This window comes from Gallus gallus, chromosome 1 (assembly GCF_016699485.2).
Source record: "Gallus gallus isolate bGalGal1 chromosome 1, bGalGal1.mat.broiler.GRCg7b, whole genome shotgun sequence".
In the NCBI taxonomy this organism is placed as follows: Eukaryota; Metazoa; Chordata; class Aves; order Galliformes; family Phasianidae; genus Gallus; species Gallus gallus.
In genome coordinates, this window is record NC_052532.1 from 45992957 (window position 1) to 46016618 (window position 23662).

Below are 23662 nucleotides of genomic sequence, written 5' to 3' on the forward strand. Positions count from 1 at the left end.
TTTTTTTTCATTGTTAACTCTAAAATTTCTAGCCTTAACTCAATACTTTCCTGCCAAAAGCACAAATCAGAATTTCAACATTATGCAATAGTAACAAAGGTAAAATGAGTCTAGATGAAATAATATATATACGATATATAATATAACATATGTTAAGTATTCCACAAAGGAATATTAAATCCTTGGTTAACAGTCAAGAAACTTTTTTGCCTTCCTGATGCTACTTCTAAAGAGAAACTAATATTAGCATAATCAGATAGCTACTACATGTATTTTATTCAAATACATCAGAATATTCTTACAGCTGTTGTAAGCTCACATGTTGAAGGGAGGGAGTTTTAAAACCCTTCTTTTTCCTGTAATCGTATTTGCTTATCTGAAGACTACAGAAACTTGGTAGATTAGTTATAATTAGAGGTTAGTATATAAAATGAAATCTAATATATATATTTTTTCCTGTAAAAAGTTGAATAAACATATATATTTTTTCTAGGTAGCCTATCAGACTGGCAACTACACATTAGCCAGAGGAGCATTTTCACCGATGTGGGATTATTTTGTTTCAAATTCTTCTCCACTGCCCACCAATGCAGCTGTTATTTCTGCAAGAAGTACTTTGACTATATCTGAAAAGAGGTAACTGGTGAAATAAAAATTAAAATAATAGTTAATTATAGATGTGCGTATTTTATTTTGAAGTGTACCAGGGTGTGAAATTTTGTTCAATCTCCTCATATGAAAAACATTCTACAAAAAAGGTGTGAAATGTGTTGTAAAGATACAGTCTTGTATAATTAGAGGAGGGTTTTTGTTATTTATGGAAGTGGTAGCATTTACGCACCTAATTCTTTATAATGGTTGTTTTATTACTTCAGATAATTGGGAAATATTTATAATGTGGCCATTCATACCATACAATGAATTATCCTATGCAAAATACGTAATATGAACTGGGTTCTTGACTTTCAGTTCCAATAAAGGAAGTAGTAGTGTTCAGAAACTATACATATTCTGCTTGAGACAGCACACAGAATGGGTAAATGCTTACTAATTTTGTTTTGAGCTGATTATATAAATGTGGTAATATTTTTAAAATATACTACTGTACTTCAGAAGAGACATTTAAAAAAAAATTCTCTAAAAGGAATTTCAAATGTTTAGTCTTAATATGGATTTGTTGTGATAGCAAAGCCAAGCTGGAAATACTGTGGTTAAACTCTCTGCAATTCAATAGATAAAAATGCAAAAACAAATCAAAACTTAATTAATTCCTGGTTAGAAAAAAAGAGACTTGTATGAAATAATAGATATGAAATACAGTAATAAAAAATAATACTTTAAAATGTTGGTCAGCTGCTTATAATTGAACAATAAATTAACATCAACATATCTGATTGCAAATAATCCTCTTTGCTTGTGTTGAATTCTTCTAAGACTAATTCTTTCATTAGGAAAGCTTTGGCAGCCTGGTGAAGGAGATAAGTAGTCTTGCAGCTTGAGTTTCAGTTTTAACAGACTGCCTCAGTTCTGAAAGTATAATAACAAAATGCATCCTTGCTGCATGTGTTTTTAACAGTTCTGTGAAACATTGATCTTAGTTTCAAGGAGTAGATATTAGGGCAGTTTTTTAGCAGTTTGGTCATAATACATCCACTTCTCCCTTATAGACAGAATAACCAATAATCAGCTATTGTGAAACATGTAATACATATGGAGTTTTTTCTATATTGTTTCATTAAACTTGCAAAAGAGCCCATTGTTTTCTCTGCTGTTTGAATGTGAGCTGATAGTATAAGTTTGGACGTTCTTGAGTCATGTTACAGGTAAGGCATCTAAGTGTACTTGTTATGTGGGGTTCAACTGTATCTCTGGTGTATATCCTCCATGTTCATCAATGTTGTCAGCGTGTCTGATACCAGCCATGCAAGTTGACCGAGGGTCTTAATGTTACATGCCATTGGGGATTTACAGGCAGCCCATGGACTGTTTGACTCAAGCTGATAATCACTAGACATCCTATGTCATAACTATACCGATGTCTTAAATCTGTCCATGGTCTGGGAACAATGCAGGAATGCAGTCTGGTGACTATGACTTTTTTATTCTTGTTTTTCATTGCTTATTTTTTTTACTAACCATTTTCTCCATTTTATTTTATTTTTTATAATATACCTTTAAGCACATACTGTTACAGAAGTAACATTTGAATTAAACACTGTTCAAACAAAGAGCAAATTTTAAATTGAAAAAAAAAATGGCCAGGATTTTTGCTTTTCTGATAGTTAAGTTGGAACATTATTATTATGATGATTTTTACAACAGGAGAGAGTCTCAAAGTTACATTATGGGACCTGAAACAAGACAGTTTCAGTTTTACTGCTTGATAGCTAGGAAATTAACTGGACTAGCTTGACAGCACAGGGAGCATAAAGAGACACTAGAGGGAGCTGGAAGGAAAGGAAGACTCCTGTTTCCAGACAGGAGCCCTGTTGATATGTTGGTAATGTCAAATATGGGTATGTGTCTATTTGTTATTCCTTTTTGAGTTCCAGTCTCTTTTAGGATCCGTGGTCAAGGAGAAGTAGAAATTTGATTCTTATACTTCAAAATGATAGAATTGTTGCTGTAATAAGTAACACAACAGCAACAACAACATAGAGGGGAAAAAAACATAACAATAAAAAGTACAAATACGCCCCTACTCCTAGGGAAGAACAAAAAACACCCCACAAAACAAACAAAAAGAAAAAAAAGGCAGAAGAAAAGAAAGTAGTATTTTGAGACTTGTAATACAGACCTCAAGGATGAAAAGGAGTCTGTTATTAATATCAGAAGTGTACTTTACAACTGCACCGATCATTGTCAGTACAGAAAAATAGCATGTTAAAGAGGACAGTTAAGCTGTAGCATCCCAAGTTTTCAAAGGAAAGTCAAACTAAGTTTCACTGTATCAGATTAACCTACTAAGGAAAAGGTGCTTTAGTATAGTAGAAGGAGGACAATTTGAAAAGGAACTCTATTCCTTTTATTTATTTTTGAGCTAGAAATATGATGCTTTTTTTTTTTCAGTTTTATGTGTAAGTCTCATTTCCAGCAGCAGCTATAGCAATCCATTTTACTTATCAGTCTACTATTAAAGATTGCATTTTTGTATAATGTAATTTCAGGCATGAGATGTCTGAATCATCACTATCTTGCTTTTACCATTCTTTTGCCTTTTTGTTTTGTAGGTTACGTTTCGAGGCTGTATCTCAGACTTCTCCAATCACCTTGTATCTCTTTCTGAGGAATATATTTGCTATCTGTGACATTAATATCACAGAAGGAGCACTGTTCTGTGATTCCATTTGTTGCGATGAGATACTTTATAAGGAACAAGTATGTGTAGCGTAAAATAATATGCTATATTTTTTTTTCCTTTTTGATCAGCATAATTTCATCGTTCCAGAATACTGCAATGTTGTAGTCTTAATTTGCAGAGTACTTCATTTTCTGTTGCATTATTGTCATCCTTTCTGAAATATTTTAGTTGCTCTTGGTTACTTTGTATCCTAGTGGAAGAATTCTGAGTAATTACTGGCTCATTAATGTCCTAATCCAAAGCCCACTGATTCCAACTGAGGAAGTTTTTTTCCTCAACTTCAGTGTTGTTAGACTGTGTTTTATGAAAGAGGTGTCATCACAGCTGGTGTTGTCCCACCAGCCAGCTGCCAAGTTCTTTAATTTTTAGCAACTATTCAAAATCTATATTTTCATTGTTACTTCTAACAACGTTTCATGGTTTTAATATGCTAACCTTCTTTTTGCTTATTTCAGGCTCTCGTATATTACAGTGGCATGTTAAGTTTCTATTTTTTGCTTCCTGTATTAATCTATTACTGTTCCACTCTTTCTTTGCTAAGTGTTTGTAGCTTTACTGTATCTGTTCACTTGTACAACTGTAGCAGATAATTGGAAGGTGGTGTTATGTCCCTTTTCCTACTCAGAGATCTTAGCATATGAAATTTCCACTCCAACCATTATGAGGGTAGCTATCATTATAAACTACATAGATAAATTCAGAGGGCAAAATTAATTCAAGACAAGAGGTTTCTTTCAGAATCACTAATACAGTTACTTTTGTTTATACACTTTTAACTGAAAATTCCTTGGTGGAGGTCAGCCTCTTTTCCCAGTTAACAGTTACAGGGCAAGAGGGAATGATCTCAAGTTGCATCAGGAGAGGTTTGGGTTGAAATTTCTTCTTTGTAAGAGTGGTGATTCATTGGAACAGGTTGCCCACGGAGGTGGTGGAGTCACCGTCCCTGGAGGTGTTTAAGGAAAGAAGAGGTGTAGTACTTAGGGACGTGATTTAGTGGACAGTATTGGTGGTAGGTGGACAATTGAACTAGATGATCTGTGAGGCCTTTTCCAACCTTAGTAATTCTATGATTGTATGATTTTTAAACCTTTATCTTTCTTGCTGCTTACACTACTTTTTAAATTGCAATAATCATAGAATCATAGAATGGTTTGGGTTAGAAGGGACCATTAAGATCTCTAGTTCCAACCCCCTGCTATAAGCAGAGACACCTCCCACTAGACCTGGTTGCTCAGAACCCCGTCCAGCCTGGCCTTGAACGCTTCCATGTAGGGGGCATTCACAACTGCACTGGGCAACCTGTTCCAGTGTCTCACCACTCTCACAGTAAAGAATTTCTTCCTAACATCTAGTCCAGTGTCTGTCTTCTTTCACTCTCTGAAATGATTTTAATCAATGGTATTCATATTTGAATCTTTTTTTTTTTCCCCACCTACAGGTCGGTAGATTAGCAGAATGTGAAAGAATGACTGTGGCAATTGAACTTAGTAATTTCTTGAATGATGCAAGTTATGCACTGCAGGCAGTTGTACAATGCTATGGTCTCCTTGCTCCAATTATTTATCACAAGATTTCTGCAGTGCCAGTAGTTCAGGTGAGAGCATTTAAGACAGAGCTTCTTGCACCCAATTCCTGTGATTCAATTTAAACTTACATAGTGATTCAATCTAAACGTAAAATGGAGTGTATGGTAATACAGCCAAATATCTAAGCTTTTACTTCTATAGAAGCTGCTGAAAGAAAAGCCTTTATTGGTTTTATGTGTTCTTAGTGCGTATGTTCAATGTGAGCTGCATAGGTTCTGCTCTGATATGCTAAAGTAAATGCAGAATATTGATTATTTCTTCAGGTCGATTCATTGGTATTTTTAAACTATAATGTGCTACAACTTCCACTTGTATGCCATTTGCAAATCACAATTTTGAGGAAAGAAAAGCAGCATTTTCTCTCTCTCTCTCTCTTTTTTTTTTTTTTAATGTTTGGTTTATTTACAATTTTGTCCTTCAAAAAAGAAGGCTGTTCAATATTTTGGTAATACAGTCTATGGTTTTCAGGCAAGTGTCCTTTCCCCAGAAGCAAGTATCTTCTCCTTGAAAACAGAGTACATGAATGCTTTTCTGTCATTTCTAAAGCACCAGGCATATTTTTTAGATTCAACAAGGATACAGAAGAAACTTGCAACATTTTTGTGGTCTTTTATTTTTAGAACGTACTGAAAAGATTTTTCTTTCTTTTAAAATTCTGATCAGCTCAATATATTTTTAAGCAGTCCTCTACTAGGAGTATGTCATCTCACTGAATTAAACATTCTTTGATTTCATGTTAATTAAATCAGCAAAAATATCCATCATGTATCTATAATTCAATATCTAAGATATTGTGCGAACTTGTCATTTATATCAAGGGGCTGTGGATGAAATTTTGACGCTATTAAATTCAATGGAAATTTTATTATTAGTTTTTGTAGAGCAAGCATTTCATCATAGCTGCTAGATTTTAAAGTATTTTTAAAGTTCACCATCAAATGCAGTACACTGAACAGAGGTACAAACTTGAAATTGTGTTGCAGATTCAAAACTTTTTTTTAACCCTTGTATTTACAGATTCTCATTAAGTGCTTGGCCATCCTCCAAGAAATTCCAAGTGCTACTTTGCAAAGGAGACAGGCAGGATGTTATGAGAGTATTCAACATATGATAGCTTGTACTTCATTTTATACAGCAAAGGTATGGTATAAATTATTGTGTTTACAACTTTGTTTAAGATACAGCTCCTCTCATACAGGAAAAAAAAAAAGCTGTGGTATCTTCAGATATTTCAATGTGATGTCTTAGAGAATTGACACTATTAAATGATACAGAAATATTTATTCTCACCTTTATGTTAGTGCATTTCATATAATAATAACATTTAGAATTTTAAATAAAATAACATTATTTCTTCACAAAATAAAAAGTAATTATTAGTCCTTGACATGAAATCTGTAATTTGTGTGATCATGTGAGTTTACGTTTAAGGTAGGATTATTTTCATCAAGGCACATATATATCTAAACTTAAAAATTTATTTACTGCAAAGAGGTCATATTTTTAGTTTTCATTTGGTTAACATATATGTCTAATTTCCTGATTAGATATGAGAGATTTTATAATTTTATAATTAATATAATTAATTATTTTATTAAATTAATAATTAATATAATTAATATAATATAATAATCATAGAATGGCCTGGGTTGAAAAGGACCACAGTGATCATCCAGTTTCAACCCCCCTGCTATATGCAGGGTCGCCAACCACCAGACCAGGCTGTCCAGAGCCACATCCAGCCTGGCCTTGAATGCCTCCAGGGATGGGGCATCCACAGCCTCCTTGGGCAACCTGTTCCAGTGTGTCACCACCCTCTGTGGTGGTGTAAATGGTGGTGTAAATATAATATATATCTGTAGATGACATTTATGATTCAGATAATAAGTTTTGTGAAATTAGGAGAAACATGGTACTTGTAGGATATTTTAATTGCAGCCATGTTAGAGTCCCTAGGATTCCCCTGCTTTTGGGATCCCTCACATGAGTCATTATTAGAGTGGGATCTCTGTACTCATCTTGAAAGATCAGATTTTTAAAGAATGTATAAAGTCCTAAAATTAATACAATTTTCTTGACATTAATTAATTGCTTCATGGCTGTGAGAGCAGTGTCAGGGTACAGAGAGGGCTGAGAAGCTAGGAGCTGAAAGCAGTACCATAGCCAGCAGGGCAGCATCTTGCCAGCCAAGCCTGCTGCCCCAGAAAGGAGAAGGGCAGGCCAGAGGTGGTGGTTGGATTCAGTCTGCGGTACAGGTCATTGGGAAAGCCTGTGGTGGCAGGCAGGTCAAGTTGGGAAGTCTGCAGGTCGGGATCAGGTCTCATGAAGGTAGCATGGGTCAGGCACAGCCCAGCAGGTGGGGCTGCCATGATGAGAGCAGTCTGAAGTCAAGTTGAGGAATCCAGCTGTCCAGATCAGTGGATCTATGGCCAAGCACAGGCATGACTTTTGAGTATGCTAGAGACTGGGACTCCAATAGTGTAGCTCAGGCAGGGAATGTACTCTCAGGCCTGAGCTGAAAGGAAGTTCCTAGGCCCATGGGGAGAGGGCTTTGGGAGAGGATTGTCTGTAACCTCAGAGCTGTCCACTCCATGTCACACTATTGGAAGTATGGATTCGTGGCACTAGGAAATGTAATTCTGTTGTACCTGAATCACTGCTGTGGTATCACGACTAAAGAAGCTATTACTGTGAAATATTTGTACACTCATCTCCAAACATAGTACTAAAAGGTTGTTCATCGCAGGACATGTGACTTGTCATCATTTAGGAGCTTACCAAATGGAGGACATGCTGTTGCAAAAGTGAGCCCAAATTCATTAAGTGGTAGAATCAATAATTCTAAGAAAATAGTGTGTTTGATGTCATATGATGATTTTTTGGAGGTTATCAATGAGACATTTACAATTGGTAGCTGAAATATGAGGAAGCGCTTGCTTGAGGAAGCATTTCTTTTAAACATGGTTTGAATCACCTTGCATCTCAGTTTGCAAAATAACTTTCATGCAGTAACATTCCTTATCTAGATCTATTTGGAGTTGAACTAACTGATGAACTCATTATTTTCTGTTTGAGAGTGGAAATGACATGTCCAATGTCATTGATTCTCTTTCGTTTCTTTAATCCTGAATGCCAATTCAAAATATCAAATAGATAAAGCTGAAGTGACTCAAGTAATTTCATCATGAGCAAGGCAAAGCTGGTTTCAGGATCAAAGAAAGTCTGACCCGTAAGGCATCCAATATCTCTCCCAGCTTTCAACAACTTTTCAGGAATTTCAAAGCCCACTGTCTGTTGTTTCAGTGTATGTATAGTATTCTGGCTAGGCTTTAGTTAATAAGTTGAACAAATATATATTATTTAAATGTCCTGAATATCCCGATTTAGTGAAGACAATATTCCATGACTGATAAGTGTTATACCAGCGAAGATGCTTCTGTTACAGTAAAATCTGTTCTCAACAAGTACAATACTTATACTCTTAAGTAACTCCAATCTTTAAGACAGCTGAAATAATAAAATTATCTATAGATATTTCCTTGTGACTTTTTCTATTCATCTATTATCACTCCCCAAAATTTTTTTTATTTTTATTTTTTCCTACCAGGGTCAACATATTTTAGAAGACTAGTTACCTTGATTCCTTCAAGATCAGATCATTTTCTTGGAATCTTAATATAGTGCTTGTTTGTTGTTGAATTCCTAAGTTAAATGATTTTCTGTTGGTACTGCAGATTTTTTTCCTTAGAGACAGCATTGAGACAGAATAGCATGCAGAACAGCAAACAGAACAAGCTAATTGCAAAAGTTTCTAATTATTCCATTTTATAAAGTTTTCTGTTGAATTCCAGTCAGGCTATGTACAATTATTTTCTATTTCAAAGGCAAATATCTTAATTTGAAATTACAGTGCATATAGTGGAATGACTTGACCTTTAAAACTCTAAATGGGGGAGATGGAAACACCTAAAAACCATAACTCATAATGTTCAGTTACAAACTTCATATTTTTCAAAATAAATTTCACCACTCTATTTTATTAAATAAGTTTTACCAGTACAGTTGAGATTTTCAAGTGTGCACTTGATACCAGAGAGGTAAATGAGGATAATGTAGTTACCTTTTATATTCTTTGATAGCAGTACTGCCTGAGAACAGGGAGAATGTCAAGCACTGCTATAGGTACTTCTAGTTAAGTATTTCTATTCTTTGAGGAACAGTCCATGGGTAAGCAGAAGTAGAACACAAAGACAGATTATATGTAATTCCATGTGTTTTACAGGTCTATAGTTCTGTTGTTTTCTTAAAGGAAGCCTAAGTATTGAGTACTTAATGTCTATTTATAATATTCATACGTTTTGTCAACTGTAAGTAGATAATAACTAAACGTGTTACGCAAAACAAAAAAATGTAACTGATGATTCCTTAATAGGTTCTACGTTCATGGAAAGAATATGAACTAGCAGTAATTATTATTAACTATGGGAAAAATTTGTTGGATTCCTCACAAACAACCGCAACTGGCCAGCCAGGAGCTACAGAAACTGAAGAAACACACAAAATTAAGGTAACTACTCTGATATTCATTTTTTTTCTTTTATCTCAATATGCCATTCTTTTATTTTGATGACCATATTTATTAACCTTCTGTTTAGATTGTATGGAATAGGAGTTTTGTTGTAAAGTAGGAGCTCCTACTAGGACTGTTGAAGAGTAGGAATACAGACAGCTGAGAAGCTTCTTTTTGTAGCCATCTGTTAGGACCAGTTGCAGACTGCAGTAGGTACAAGGTCCCGTTTAGTTAAACTGGAGAGGAGTTAGCAATAACACTGTTCAGAGCCATAAGATCAGATATCAGTACCAACATCCTTAACTGATCTACACATATGGTTTCTGCCCGAAAAGAAATGCTTTATTGGGCAGGAAAAAAAATCTGTAGGACAGGAAAATCAAAAGTGTCATGAACAGTGTAGAAATAGCTTCTCATTTTGTGTAGCAGCCACTTGAAACTGAATCTAGTAGGATAGTAGATTCAGTTTCAAGTAGGATAGTAACTTGGGAATGTGTAGAATAAAAAAAAAAAAACTAAATGAAGGAAAAACTTTAAACCTCAAAGACCTCTATACATAAATTATGAAGAGATGGAGTAGGTTGCAAAGTTTCCTACAACTTAGGATAAAGTGCTGATTCTATATACTTTCCTGACAGATTTTACTAGTGAGGAGATTTGAAAAAGATATAAGAAAGTAGGAATAATGAAGCAGGAAGAAAAGAAGCTCTGAGAGCATGAAAAGAGATAAATTGAGGAGAGGAGCAGCAAGTCAATCAGTTTACAGGGGTGGATTTCTGGAAAAAAAAATATATTGTAGGACATTGGTAGGATCCAGGACAAATTTCCTCCATTATTGCTGAATTTGTGCTGGCTGCGCTCAGATTCATATTAAAAAAAAAAGAGAAAGCTATCTAAGTTCAAGGGAATAATATAATACCTTGAGATAAATAGAACTAACTAAAAATTATATTTTCACTGAAATGAAAATAAGAAGAACTTTGTTTCTTGAGGAAGTAAGTAAAGAATCTACAAAAGAGTATTACTTTTCTGGAAAGCAACATATCTTGTCAAAAAGTCTGTCCTAATATGTTTTTGTAGTAGCTGGTAGCATGTGAGAGTTTGCACAATTTTTTTCGTGGCAGAACATATCTACTGACTCCCTTGGGAAACCATCAAGAATAAATCATGGCCAAGATTTTGGAGCCATACTAAAAATGATATGAACCTCAATTTTAGCTCAATTGAAAAAGAGGACAATATTTGTTAAATCACCAGATAAAAAATTAGAAGATTTGGAATCAAATCTAAATTCCACTGTTGATGTGCTCTTTTTAGTTAGGTAAAAGCTACTTCTTTAAAAAGCTGATTATTTGATATTTCAGAACATTTCTGCAAAGACATCCCATTTAGCTGCAATGGAAAAAGCAACAGAAAATCTAAGTGCTCTTGAATCAAATCTCCTAAGACTGACGCAACCAGGTGGGTGCACTTTGTCATCCACCTTCTCTGTGTATATGTGCTTAAGCCTTAGAAGAGGAAGCACTTCTGTAACAAACAGGATAAAAACCATGATGCAAAACTTCTGTTCCTCCGTGCACTGATCCTTCTGTTTGTGCTACTGACACTGATGCCTGCATTCCTGCAGGACAAGTAACAGGATGAATGAATTCTGTAAGTTAACTGAAAATTACATTGATTATTTAACACAGTGATCTTCCATTCTTACTTAATAGAAAGTTAAACTAATGGGTTTATCAGTTAGAGAAGAACGAGTTTTCATTAACTGACAAATACTTGACTGCTGAAGTCTGCTCTGTTGCTAAAATAGGATAATTTTATACCAATCAATACAAGAACCTTCTGGTGAGACTATGCATAACAAATAACAAAGCTTACAGCCATCCTTACAAATATGTATAGGTGATTTAGAAAAAAGAGCGTGCTTGTAGGGCATGCTGTTGAAAAGAAATATCGGCAAAAGCTTTTCTGTAGGATATCCTTAAAATCAATCAATACTTACTATTCCATTGATGGTAGCCTAAGAGAAAAATGAAGAAGAGCTGAATCTGCATCTTCTGTAGAAAATGGAGGAAAACAATGTTTCACACACATTGCAATTTTACACTGTGAAATTTCAGATGTTTTCCTATTTAAAGTTTTTTGGGAATTACTTTACTTTGTTAAAATGCTTATTTGAAGTACTATCTTGTTGAACTTGTCAAATAGGAGAGAATACTAACATAGGCTGTGGCTTGACCTAAAAATAACAAGTAAAAATCTGCTTATCTTCTTGTCTGTTGTATTTGATTTCACACTATTTGCATGCAACAGACTGTTGCCACTGGAGGATGCAATTACTGATCCACTATCTCAGATGGTTGTTCCAGAGTCCATTTTTAACCCCACTTTTTTCAGGGACTAGCTACATTCATCTTTTTCAACCATGGAACTTGCAAATAAGTGCATAAGTGTGCTAGTCACTAATAGCATCATGTGTTAAGTTCATGCTACACATCTTTAAAAATAATGTCTGGACATTTTCTTACTGCACAAGTGATCTCCATAGATGATATATATGGACCTTTGTAAGACTTGTGGTGAACTCCAGACATTTACTCATTAGTGTAATAGCTGGAAGTTCATCAGTCACATCTATAAGCTCTTAATGCCCAAGCAGCACAGATGCTTATATTAGAAGAGGATAGCAAACTTCTGAATTTCTCCCTAGGTGACAGTGAGAGATTTAAAAGCAAAGTATACCAAAGAAGGATTTTGCTGGTCTTCAGTTATGATTCCATGTACAATTTCTATTGAACACTGTCACTACTTGTCATAATGGATTTTATTTGTTTATTGATGTAGCTCGTGGATCAAAGCTTGCAGGACAGGAAGATCCTTTGTTCCTCTACCCTATAATTTCATGTTGGACATCAAACACTGCGTATCGAGAAGGTAGGATAATTGACATCTATTTTAGTTGTAAAGGCTTGCTTTCTTTAGATAGTTTCCAAGAAAACAGTCTTTTTACTGCTTAGAATAAACTCTTAGAAACCTTTTCATCTTTTATTTTCATATATTTAGAATCAATTAAAACATAGCTTAAAGAATCTTTAATATGGTCACATTTAGAAATGTGAGGAATACTTAAAACTTAAATACTAAAAAACTAAAATACTTAAGTATTTATATATTTAATACAGAAAATACTAAATTTAAAATAATTTGAATAGTATTTCTTTTCTAATCAACCTGAAAATGAGCAAATGAGCTCATTTTTTAAACTTGTGCCAAGTTTTCTTTCTTTTTTTTTTTTTTTGTTACTATGGAATGATCTTTTAGAATTGGTATACTTCATTTCCACACTGAATTTACTTGCTGAAGGAGGAATTCTCAAAAGGTGCATACTCTTGTGGTTTTGAAGAAATATTTAAGTTTCTGGTACGGCTTTTGCCAATACAATTTTTTAAAATACTGTAATGTTTCTACACTAATGTGGCTGTCACTGAAGAGAACAGTCTGTGTGAGTAGCATGCTTTTACTTTGTTTATCCTTGCTTTATTGTGGTTTTTTTTTTCCTTTTTTTCTTGCAATTTCAGGCAAGTATACACTTGGACATATTAAATATTATTATTTTATGCTTTTGTAGTATGCACTGTGTAATATAAAAATAGTTCCAAAACTGCTTTATCAGTCCCTAGAATGCTTGCCGTTCTAGAAATGTAAATACAGTGAAATTGTGATTCTGCGTGCCCAGCCACTAAAATAAGTATTTAACAATGGCTACTGTGTATCATGTCTTATCTAACTTCAGTATCAGTATGCCTTTTCTTCATCAGTCTTCAACATAACATAAAAGTGTGCTGTGAGAGATGAACAGCTATAATTAAAGCTGAATTCAGAAACCTATTATATCATATCAGAAAAAAAAAAGTTCTTTATTACTGTATTGCAGTGATGAAATTCAGAAATAAATCACGTTTTCTTGAGTTCTTTATTCAAGTTTTGCACAAAATCCTGAATGAAGAGAAATTTCACAGTGTTCTGGAATGGGCAGAAAATGTGCAAACTTTCTTGAAAAGGTAGGTCTCCGTTGTAGTTAAATTATTACAGATATTACAGATGTGAAGAGCAGAATAACTATTTGATAGGACAAATTCTTGGCTACAATACACTCTTTTTCAACATAACCATCCCTATTAGCTGTGCATTTTCACTAGCAATGAACAAGAGTCTGCATGCCACACTCATAACAATCTGGTGGAGGTGACCCACTGTTTAACTGTTTTGACCCACTACTACGATGGCATTGTTGCTGCAAAAATGTTGCCCATTCAATACAACTTCCTGTGTGCTTACATCCAGTATTTGCGTCATAAACATTCAGCAAGCATGGAGGAATTCAATGGCACAGCTTTCATTCATACACACTTCCGTATCAGACGCCACCCTGTCACGCTGCCTCTCTGCTGCCATCTGTTGCACAGCAGCAAAATTTCACGGAATATTGGTGGGAAGGTTCAATCTCTGCTGCCATACCACCAACATCTGCCTCTGATATTGTGGGTCAAAGTAATACAGTATGAGGTGTTACTTCTAGAGCAGCCCTCACATGTTGTAGGGAACAGGAATTTCTATTACAAAAAATCAAAAGGATTGAAGGACTGGATATAAGAAGTTTCTTATCAGTTGTCCATAGCTGGATGTTAGTAAAGTGAGATAGTTGCTAACTATCAATTCAGATTTGTATAATGAATTTTGGCGGTGAGCACTCTCTCTTTCTGAATAGGAAGAAAGGAAAGCTGATGAATTTACAAATTCTAGTGAATTATGAATTGCATGTGCCTTACCTGCTCCCAAAGATAACCCTTTAAATATCAAAGGAGTTTAACATGATGATGATAATTTTATCATTATTATTTGTCAGGAGGAACAACCACATTCTTGGTATCAGTGAAACTCCAAGACAAAAAACAAGTTCTCCCAGTGAGCCTGAGGGCACCAAGAAGTACACTGTAGGAGTTAAGGAGTTCCAGAAGGTGAATTTTATTTCTAAAGAGTCACGTTTCTCTTTACTTGGCGGCAGTGCCATAGGCACAAATATATTGTTTTAAAAGCTGTCTTATAAAAAATACAGATGGAGACATGCATAATTGCTAAAATTTGAGATACAGACTCTAGCCCTCAGTAAACCTCTGCACAGGAAGAAAAGTTCACATTGGATTTCTCTGAAAGACCAACTGTTGTGAGGCATTTCAGTCAGAGAACTGAATTCCCAAATCAATGAAAGCTTTAATCTTCCCATTTTAGAAAAACAAATGATATGAAATGACTTGGGTACCATCACATTAAGAAAGAGAGATCAGTTTTGGCTTTTTCTTTTTGTGCAGTGTGTTGTACATTTTATAAGTAGCTGTTCATTATTAACTCCCTCTGCAGACATTCAATGGTGTTTTGTTTAGAATTTTTTAAAAGACATTTTTTTTTTGCTTTTATTCCAAGGTAAGATAAATCCTAATGGATTTGTATTATTTTTGAGGAAGAGGTTTTTCCCTCATAACCCTCTAGTGATGCTGTAATGCTGCTAGCATCTCAGATAGATGAAGTAAAGGCTTCTGTCTGTTTTTGCATTACAGATTTTTACTTTTTACTATTTACTATTTATAATAGAAAAAAAAACCAAAACAGCACAAAAACTCACATTATTTTTGAGATAGAAAACAGTGGCATGTGAGAGAAAATTTGGAGACCTGTCTGGATCTTAACATCAGTATTTGATGCATCTCTTACAGAAAAACTGTAGCATTTTCAGAAATACTGAGTATTCTTTTCCTGCCATATTTTGAAAAGCAATTTGATAATTTATTTTCTGTTCTGTTCCATTACTGCATAAGCCAAACTGCTGTATACCTCAAGTAATTGATAATATAGGTATAAATATTTGAATTTTATTTAAGATTGTCATAGAATATTTTTTCAAAGAGTACGAAGACCTCACCTGTAAAGAAGCAGAAAGCACCAGCTTTGAAGAAAAAAGGAAAAGAAACCCCGAGTCCTACTAGAAAAAGGCAGACTCTTAGACAGTATTTTATGAAACATCCAAACATAATGAAATCACCAGAAGCACAGAGGTAAATGAATATAAACTGTCAGATTTGTTTACAGAAAAAAAAAAAAAAAAAGAAACATAACAAGGCTAAAAACAGGCAGAAAAATATTTTGGGATGTTAAAGAGATTTGTTTATAGTTTATCAAATAAAGACAAAAAACTGAGATGTGATTTGGCTACAGTATCATTATGCATCTTCATAAAGAGAAAATAGCAGGTCATGCAGAATTGTTTGGTCTGGCAGAGAAACAACAACTGAAAAAATCTGTGACTGGAAATTCAATCCAAGCATCCACATTTGAAATGGAATGCTTTCTTCAAATTGAGGATGGTTAGCTACTAAAACAAAGCAATAAAAAGAATGATCCAAATTTATAGTAAAATAGTAGATCCTCCATCTCCTGAGCAGGCTATGTGAAGCACACACTGCATTTTGTATTATAATCTGTTTGAATGATTGAACTGTAAGTAAATTCAGACATAGAGCTAAACTTACTCTAAGTACTAAAACAAATATCTTACTGAATGTAGGTTTAGTGTGTGCTAAACTCCCTTAAGATGAAAAGCAGAATTGATTTTCTTGACTGAAGCAAAGATCATTTTGCTAGAAATGTGACTTCTCAATTAAATACAAGTCTGTGGGTATGTAACGGTATACTTCTGTGTATCTTTATCATGCTTTGGAATTCTAGATCTTTGAGAAAACCCAGTTTCATTTTTTGCTACTGCTTTTTAAAATTTATTTTAGGAAACATAAGGAAGAGTTACAAAAAGTAGCTCATAACACCTTAGTGGTACTGCTGAAACCAGCTGTGAGTAATTACTTAAACCGAAAGAAGTTTCATCAAATATGTCTTGAAGAGATGCCTTGGAAGTCCCAGATGAATATTTATCTGGCGAATGCACACTACAACTTATTTAAAAAGAAACTAGAAGAACAATATAACATCGGAATTTGTGGTTTCCATCATCAGGACAGGTATATCTTACTGAGTTATCAATGTTTGCTATTAATGTTGGTTATTGTATTATTGCCATTAGTGAAAATAGATTTGAATAATAGTATCATCAGTCAGCTTGCCTTATGCACAATTCATCTTCCACATACAAAGGAATTTACAGTTTAACACTTCTTGACTTCAATTATATGACAGGTGGCATGAACATTTTTGACTGCTTACTTGACTGGTCAGGTTTTATGTCTTCTGAAAGTTTTGGAATGTACTAGACTGCAGTGTTTTTTGGTTGTTTGTACCTTTCAGCTGTTGTTCATCTGGTTGCTAAAGCAGATAAAAAACAATGAAAACTCACTTTTGAGAAACTGAATTTTGTGTGTGCTTATATAAAAATTCTTTTGTATTATTATTATTATTTTAATTCTCTTTTCTTCCATTCTGCAGTTACAATATTCTAGATCCTGAAATATTCTCATTAAATAATTCTGGAACTGTAGTGGTGAGAGAAGCTGTGGAGAATAACAGAAGAACATCAAATCCTCTGAAGTCACCTTCAGAACTGACCAAAAAACAAACATGTAAGAACTGCTAATGGATGCATGATAGTTGGTGAAGAATAAATAATGAAACAATTCTAAACATCCCACAGATTTTTTTTTTTTAAAAAACCCTTCTTCCTAATTTCTCCTTTTAAGAGACTTTGGTTTCAGAAAGGTTCTTGTGAGCTTGCCAAATGGTGATTTCTTCCTTGACTTTGGTAACTTCTAGGATTAGTTGTGTTTTGGCTTTGAGGATGAAAACTAGCTGGTACACATTATTGTGCTTTCTGCTTCGTCTTCCTCTTAAGTAAAAGCATCTTATATTTTAAATATCATAACCTTATAAATATGATAACCCTAACTTTGGCGTTTCCTAACACTTAACTATTTAGCTGGCACAAAAATCCTAGCTGTCTGATAATATTTTCTTTCTTGTGTTTTTGAGAACTTTCACTCACTATTGAACTTTCTGTCTTCAGATACAGATAGATCTTCTCAGCACAGCACTAAATTGTGGGGAAGAGATACTCCTCAAACTCAAATGACAAATGATATGGAAATATCCATCTCACTTTCTCCCAAAGAATGCAGGCAGTTTCCATCATATACCATTTTATTGGACCATTTTACAAAAATCTTCCTACATTTAAGAAGAGCAGCGGTAAGATATATTTTCTTACTAAAATTTTTTTTTTCTACTAAATACTGCATTACAAAACTTACTACTTTTTACATGTAAAAGAATCCTAAGACACTTCAAAAATTTTTTTGAGGGGGAAAAAGCAATGATTTCTCATCTTCTGCAAGATGTGCAGTACAGTGTATCAAATGTTAGAGGTATTACCTATCCTAATTTATCCCAATCAAATATATAATAATGTGTATGTGTTTTTTGTTTTTTTTAATTGAGTCTTTGTAACTTTCCCTTTCATGTTTGTTAAATCTTTCTCAAATACTTGTGGACTTACTTTTCTCTTTATAGGTCAGAGTGGGTACCTCGCTAGTATAAAAAGAAAGACCAGTGACTGAAAGGAAAAGTAGGCTGACTAGTCTTCCCATAAACCTTCATAAAACAAAGTAAAAAATACATTTTTAGGTGATATGAATTAATTTGTTTTCTTATTCTCACACCAGAAGCAACAATTAAATGCTATTATTAATTAGTGCTTTCATGAAAAATTCCCAAATTGAATTTTTGCAATGCCTTATATAAACTGAAATTCTGAGAAAGAATCTATTATTAAGGATGAGTTGTTGAGTGTAATTTTGAAAGATTAATCCTGCCTAGGCTCTGCAGTGAAAAAATAAAGCTTTTCGTTTCTGTATTTCCAAAGTATAATTCTGAATGATATGCATAGGTTCTTGCTCACCGTGGAGGCCACTGGACGTTGCTTCAAAATGCATGCAGAGAACTGTGGAACTATACTCAAGAATCACAATCTATTTCTAACCGTTCCCATTCCCAGAAGGATGCATTTCCCATTACCAGGGAGTTTCTTAGGAACACAGTTTGGTTGCCATTTTATTTGGCATCGGACATGATTATTGATATGATAACTGAACTACAAGCAAGCAATTCTCTTAAGGTAAAAATATGAAGACGATGTACCTTTTATTATCATGCCTTTTGTAGAGACAATTTTCTTACTCTTTTTTATATTCTCACATCTCCAAGTTATTTTCTGTTAAATGTTTATAGGCAAGCACAATATTTTCTAATCTTTATAGTTTGATTTCTCCTGAAAACATTTTTGACAGTAACAGGTAGAATAATGTTTTTTTTTTTTTTTTTTTTTGCTGTAGATTGTGGAGCCTGAAGGAGATTTCTGCATTCCCAGTTGCTTAGGAGGTATCACTGATGAGAATGGTGGTTCAAATCTCCATCCACAGTCTCCCTTGGATGATGTGAATGTGGTTGACTTGAAATGGATATGTAATCTGATTCTTAAAACATTAGAATTTTTGTATCAAATGAAGAAATGGGAAGCACTGGTACACATAGCTTTACAGTTTAATGTATTTACACAGTAAGTTACACCAACTCTGACAAAAACTAAAAAGCAGCATTATACATTTAGACATACTATTATTTTGATTAATTACTATTCTTTGCTTTTTCTTTCAGCGAGAGATATACAGAACAAGTGAGTCCATTGCTGGTGTATGCTCAGAGGCAACTACTGGAGAGGATACAGCAATTCGGGGGCCCTGGCAGTCATGAATCTAATTTCACAAAATATCTATCTGATAATGCAAATAAGGTGAACCACAGATTTCTTTTTTGGGTACTAAGTGTTAATGCCAATTAAATATAGAAAAGTATGTTTGCTGATTAGATTAATATGGTTTTCCATAATGCTCACGAATAGAAAATTAAAATAAGAAATTAATGAACATAACTGATTGAAGTGCATGAGAGGGCTTTCATGATACGATTCCCACAACAGCAGAGGTCTGGACTTGCTGACCCAGAGAACATTTCTTCCATGCATTATGTACTCATTCCATATCATAAGCCTAAGTCTAATTTCATGTTAGTTCTTGATGCTGCTCTTTTAACTGGAAAACATTTATTTGGATGTTGCATAATCTTTCTGATTAATTAAAAGTAAATACAAAGAAATTGCTTTCTTTCCACATTGGAATGCTGCTTTTAAATTAACCACATGAAGTTATCCCAAGCATTGACAACACCAAGAAAAAACATGCAATAATTTATTATAACAAACAAACAAACAAACAAACCCAGCTGCTCAGCAAGTGCCTTTCACTAGAAGACACAGCTTTCTATGTTTACTAAACTGATATCCTTATTTCCATTTTTTTTGTGGGATTACCTATTGAAAATAAGGGGTTTTTTAACTCTATTTTTAAGAAGTTGCATGATTTATATTTTTGATATATTTCTATTAACAAAAATAAACACAGGACACAAAGGAGAAGGGGAAAGTGGGGTTTGGAAATCCAGCTAGGCATAGTTCTGAATTTGTTTTGGGTTCAGGATCCACTGCCTTGCCTAGAGACAACTTCTGCATAATACCTGCAAGGCATTCAGAAGGCACTCAGGGCTTGCAAAGGGAGCTGAGGATATTTTATGATTCTCTGATCACACCACTGTGATCTGAGCAGTGTGGAAAAGCAATCATAGTTATGAAAACGTCTTAATTTACAGAATGAAGGCTAATGTCCTTTAATAGTAAATAAGGAGTGCTCAAAAAAGACAGGATCAAGTTAAAAATTAAGAGAGTATGGCTACATTTTGCCATGCTATTCAGGGAGACTGGAACTAGCTCTGAATTGATTTGTTCTTTCCTGAAGTGATGTGGCTACATCAACACAACTAAATGCTAGATTAGCCCAGTATAAAAGCGAAATACGCTTTTATGGAAGTTTGCCTTTCTCACAGGGTTAGACTGCTGTTATTTGCTTAGAGTTATTCGGGGTATCCTTCCTCAGGATGACATTGTTCTTTGGAGGCAGTGTGCTCTTCAGGCATACATACACTTCTAGGTTATTTGCAAACATGCATTTGTTCACATTAAGAAAGGTAGAATGTTTGCTGAATATCAATAGCTTGCTTATGATTATGGCAAACACCATATGAAGTGCAAGTTTAATTCATTAATATGAATTGTTTATATTTTCCAACTCCGATCCCTAAAGATATAAAATCTGAGATATAAAATTTCACACTTACATGATATATCTGTTTAAATATTGTGAATATTTTACCCCTTATTAACCTGGATACTAGTAATGAGTCATTAGTGTTTTTGTAAGTTAGTCCTCTTTAATTTTGTGTTGTATGACAATTTAGATGTTTAACTGTAGACATGAAACATTTATCTTTTTTTTTTTCTAAATATTGTTCAATGATTATGAAATAAAACTTGTTTTTTAGTTGAGCTGCAGAGACTACATAGGGCAGAATCTACAGCTACCTGTTGCCCGTTCTGCTAGTATACTGGTCTTTCCAGGCTGCTTTTTCTGTCCTGAGATGAAAAATGATTATGCAGGTCAGAGCACATTTCAATATCATGAGTTGTGTTTTCTCCAAAAACCTTTTTTTTTTTTTAAAAAAAAATCCTCCTGGATATTGTGTTTTTTATTTCCCTTCTTACTGTAGGCCTTCCATTGTTCCTATAATATGTTTCTTTGAATATAAGTTCAGTTTAGTCTTTAAATTATTATTGTTGATATTTTGATTGGATAATAATGCTGTGAAGATCTTTCCAAATATGATCGGACTGCATCTGAAAGCAGAGAAGAGCATTTGTTGTCCAGCAGTAGATGGCCACAGGATGCTGAGTAAGCTTGGTGGTCTTTGCTCAGTTTTCTGAGGGTGTTTTTGAGTACCACGCAATATACCCAGAAGTTAATGTGAACCTTCACTGGTATTGGTAGAACTAATACAAAAACTGAGATAAAGTATGAAGTGACAGAACACCTTTTTTACATGTAAAGTTGTTATTTCCAGTCAGGATTAAAATGTTTTAATTGCTGATGTAAGTTTGTAAAACATAGTTCCTCATGCTAGAGATGTCTGGACATTGCACAGAAGGTTTTGCGTGCAATTCAATGGAAGAAAGTCATTAAATGGTAAATAATGCTGCAGAGTAGATAATATTATGCATGCAATGGAGAGAGCATGCCAGCTGACAGGTTCAATAGGTAGAAGCTACAGGAATTGTAGTAAGTAGGACCAGCAGTTGTAAATAAATATTTGTTCCCATACTAAAAACATCAGAGTCCAAAGAGATATCAGCAGATGCATGCTTAAGACAGATGGAATTCATGGAATGTAGGTGTCATGTGACAATTAAAATTTAACACTGAAAAAGACACAAATGCTCAGAAGTGTTGTTCCTGATTGTTAGTATTTTGCTTTAATTCATAATCTGACAGGAAACAAAAGTGACAATTACAAGGTAGTTTTGGTGTTAGTTTGTGGAATACAAGTGCATGTACGGGTTGCTTTCCTAAAAATATATGTTTATATATAGCAAAATTATTCTCCGTAATTGTTAATTTCTTTTAGATGGCAGTCAAGCTAAACCCATAGTTTATGTGCCTCTTGATGTAAAGGATGCACTGCAATGTTTTAGAGAAAGTCTAAAAAAATCTAAATATCACAGCAGAGCATTGAAACACAGCAGAAAACTGCTTTCACTTTTTCTTGCATACACACAAGGTGAGTATTTTGTTGAAGTGTTTCTCACTCAGCAGTGAAGTGTGTTTGCAGTTAAAATATTACAGAGCAGAAGAGGGTTCTTTAAAAAATGAATTATAATCATTATTGAGAGTCAGAACTAACATATAATATTATGCATGAAATTCTTCAAATGCAGATTTTAAGCTGGATTTCATATGACTTGTGCCTCTCAGTTGGATGATAAAAATTTTTCTCATACAATATGTAACTTGTCTTTCTGTTGTCAAACCTCCATTGGAGGACTGACTGGCAGCTCTTATCAAGCTTATTTTCTCTGCGTGGCCCTGCGTTTTCATTTTGATGTGCTCCCCAATGAGTTATGACCAATGAGCTTGATTAGAAGACACACTGACAGAATCAGAACATAGGAAACTAGATTAAAAGAGGGCACAAAGGAATCATATATTTCTTTGAATAATGCGACATGGAAATATTCTTGGTGCTAGAAATAGTACAATACTTTACTGAACTGTTCATATAAATTGCTTTTCTGATCTAGAAGTTGTTGGAAGAACAATCAGTCAAATCTCTCCAGATAGAAGGCTAGAATTTAATGTGGGAGCCGAATTGGCGTTTCTACCAACACCAAGTGACCTTTCTCAAGAAAAATTTAATTTCTCCAGTAGCATTGAGAGGAAACCAATACCACAGTCACAGCTTTCATTAATTGTCTCTTCCTATGAACAAACAATTGGTAATTACTTTTTATAAATTTCTGTTTACGGCTAACATTTATCACCTTTCTACCTATTTGGGCTCATTATCTGTTTATTCCAGTGTTATTTTCCTCTGTCAGACAGCTATAACTGTGTGGAAAATGGTCTACAGAAATACAAAAGCTTCTCTCTTAATTCTAAAAATGTACATTAGCTCCAAAACAAAGCATTCATTGCTCGTCACTTCTACAGTATCTTTTCATATGAAAAAGTATTACTTCTGTGGTGTCATGCTGATTGATCCCAAATTAAAAATCTGTCATGTTCAAGGGAGTCATTTTATATGTATATATATATATTTTTTTTCCCTAGGAAACAGATATTTTGTGTTCTTTACATTTGAATATGAGAACATGTCATTTTGTGTGTATATTACTTTCTAATAAGGCTTTACTCAAGTATTTACAGCTCAGCTTGAGAATGTTTTCCCAGTCTAAGAAAACAAAAATATGACAGTTTAGGTAAACAGATCTGTAAATATGTAGTAATCTAGTTTTTAAATTTAGTAGAAATAAGAAATTTTACATTTGAAGACAAAATATACAAGCTTAATAAATCTTAAAAACATATCTTAAAAACATGCAATGAATTACATGCTGAGGCAAAATTTGTTCGATTCAATAACTGACTTAAT

The 23662-nt window shown here is 34.0% G+C and overlaps 1 protein-coding gene across 5 annotated transcripts in view; it reads left to right on the plus strand.

The window, feature by feature from the left end:
• The window catches only part of CFAP54 (cilia and flagella associated protein 54), a 104116-nt gene that overhangs the window by 39543 nt on the left and 40911 nt on the right, over positions 1-23662 (plus strand). For 3 of the 5 annotated variants that reach the window (XM_003640365.6, XM_040672120.2, XM_040672127.2), the window contains 19 exons: positions 494-636; positions 3231-3378; positions 4800-4955; positions 5965-6087; positions 9380-9514; positions 10882-10978; positions 12362-12451; positions 13452-13578; positions 14424-14535; positions 15479-15627; positions 16354-16584; positions 17006-17139; positions 17580-17761; positions 18459-18686; positions 18904-19127; positions 19226-19361; positions 21002-21116; positions 22139-22291; positions 22812-23006. In XM_003640365.6, coding sequence (XP_003640413.3) covers positions 494-636; positions 3231-3378; positions 4800-4955; positions 5965-6087; positions 9380-9514; positions 10882-10978; positions 12362-12451; positions 13452-13578; positions 14424-14535; positions 15479-15627; positions 16354-16584; positions 17006-17139; positions 17580-17761; positions 18459-18686; positions 18904-19127; positions 19226-19361; positions 21002-21116; positions 22139-22291; positions 22812-23006 — 2878 coding nt within the window. The remainder of the gene's footprint in view (positions 1-493; positions 637-3230; positions 3379-4799; positions 4956-5964; positions 6088-9379; positions 9515-10881; positions 10979-12361; positions 12452-13451; positions 13579-14423; positions 14536-15478; positions 15628-16353; positions 16585-17005; positions 17140-17579; positions 17762-18458; positions 18687-18903; positions 19128-19225; positions 19362-21001; positions 21117-22138; positions 22292-22811; positions 23007-23662) is intronic. The other 2 variants (XM_040672104.2, XM_040672111.2) reach the window with 2 other exon arrangements.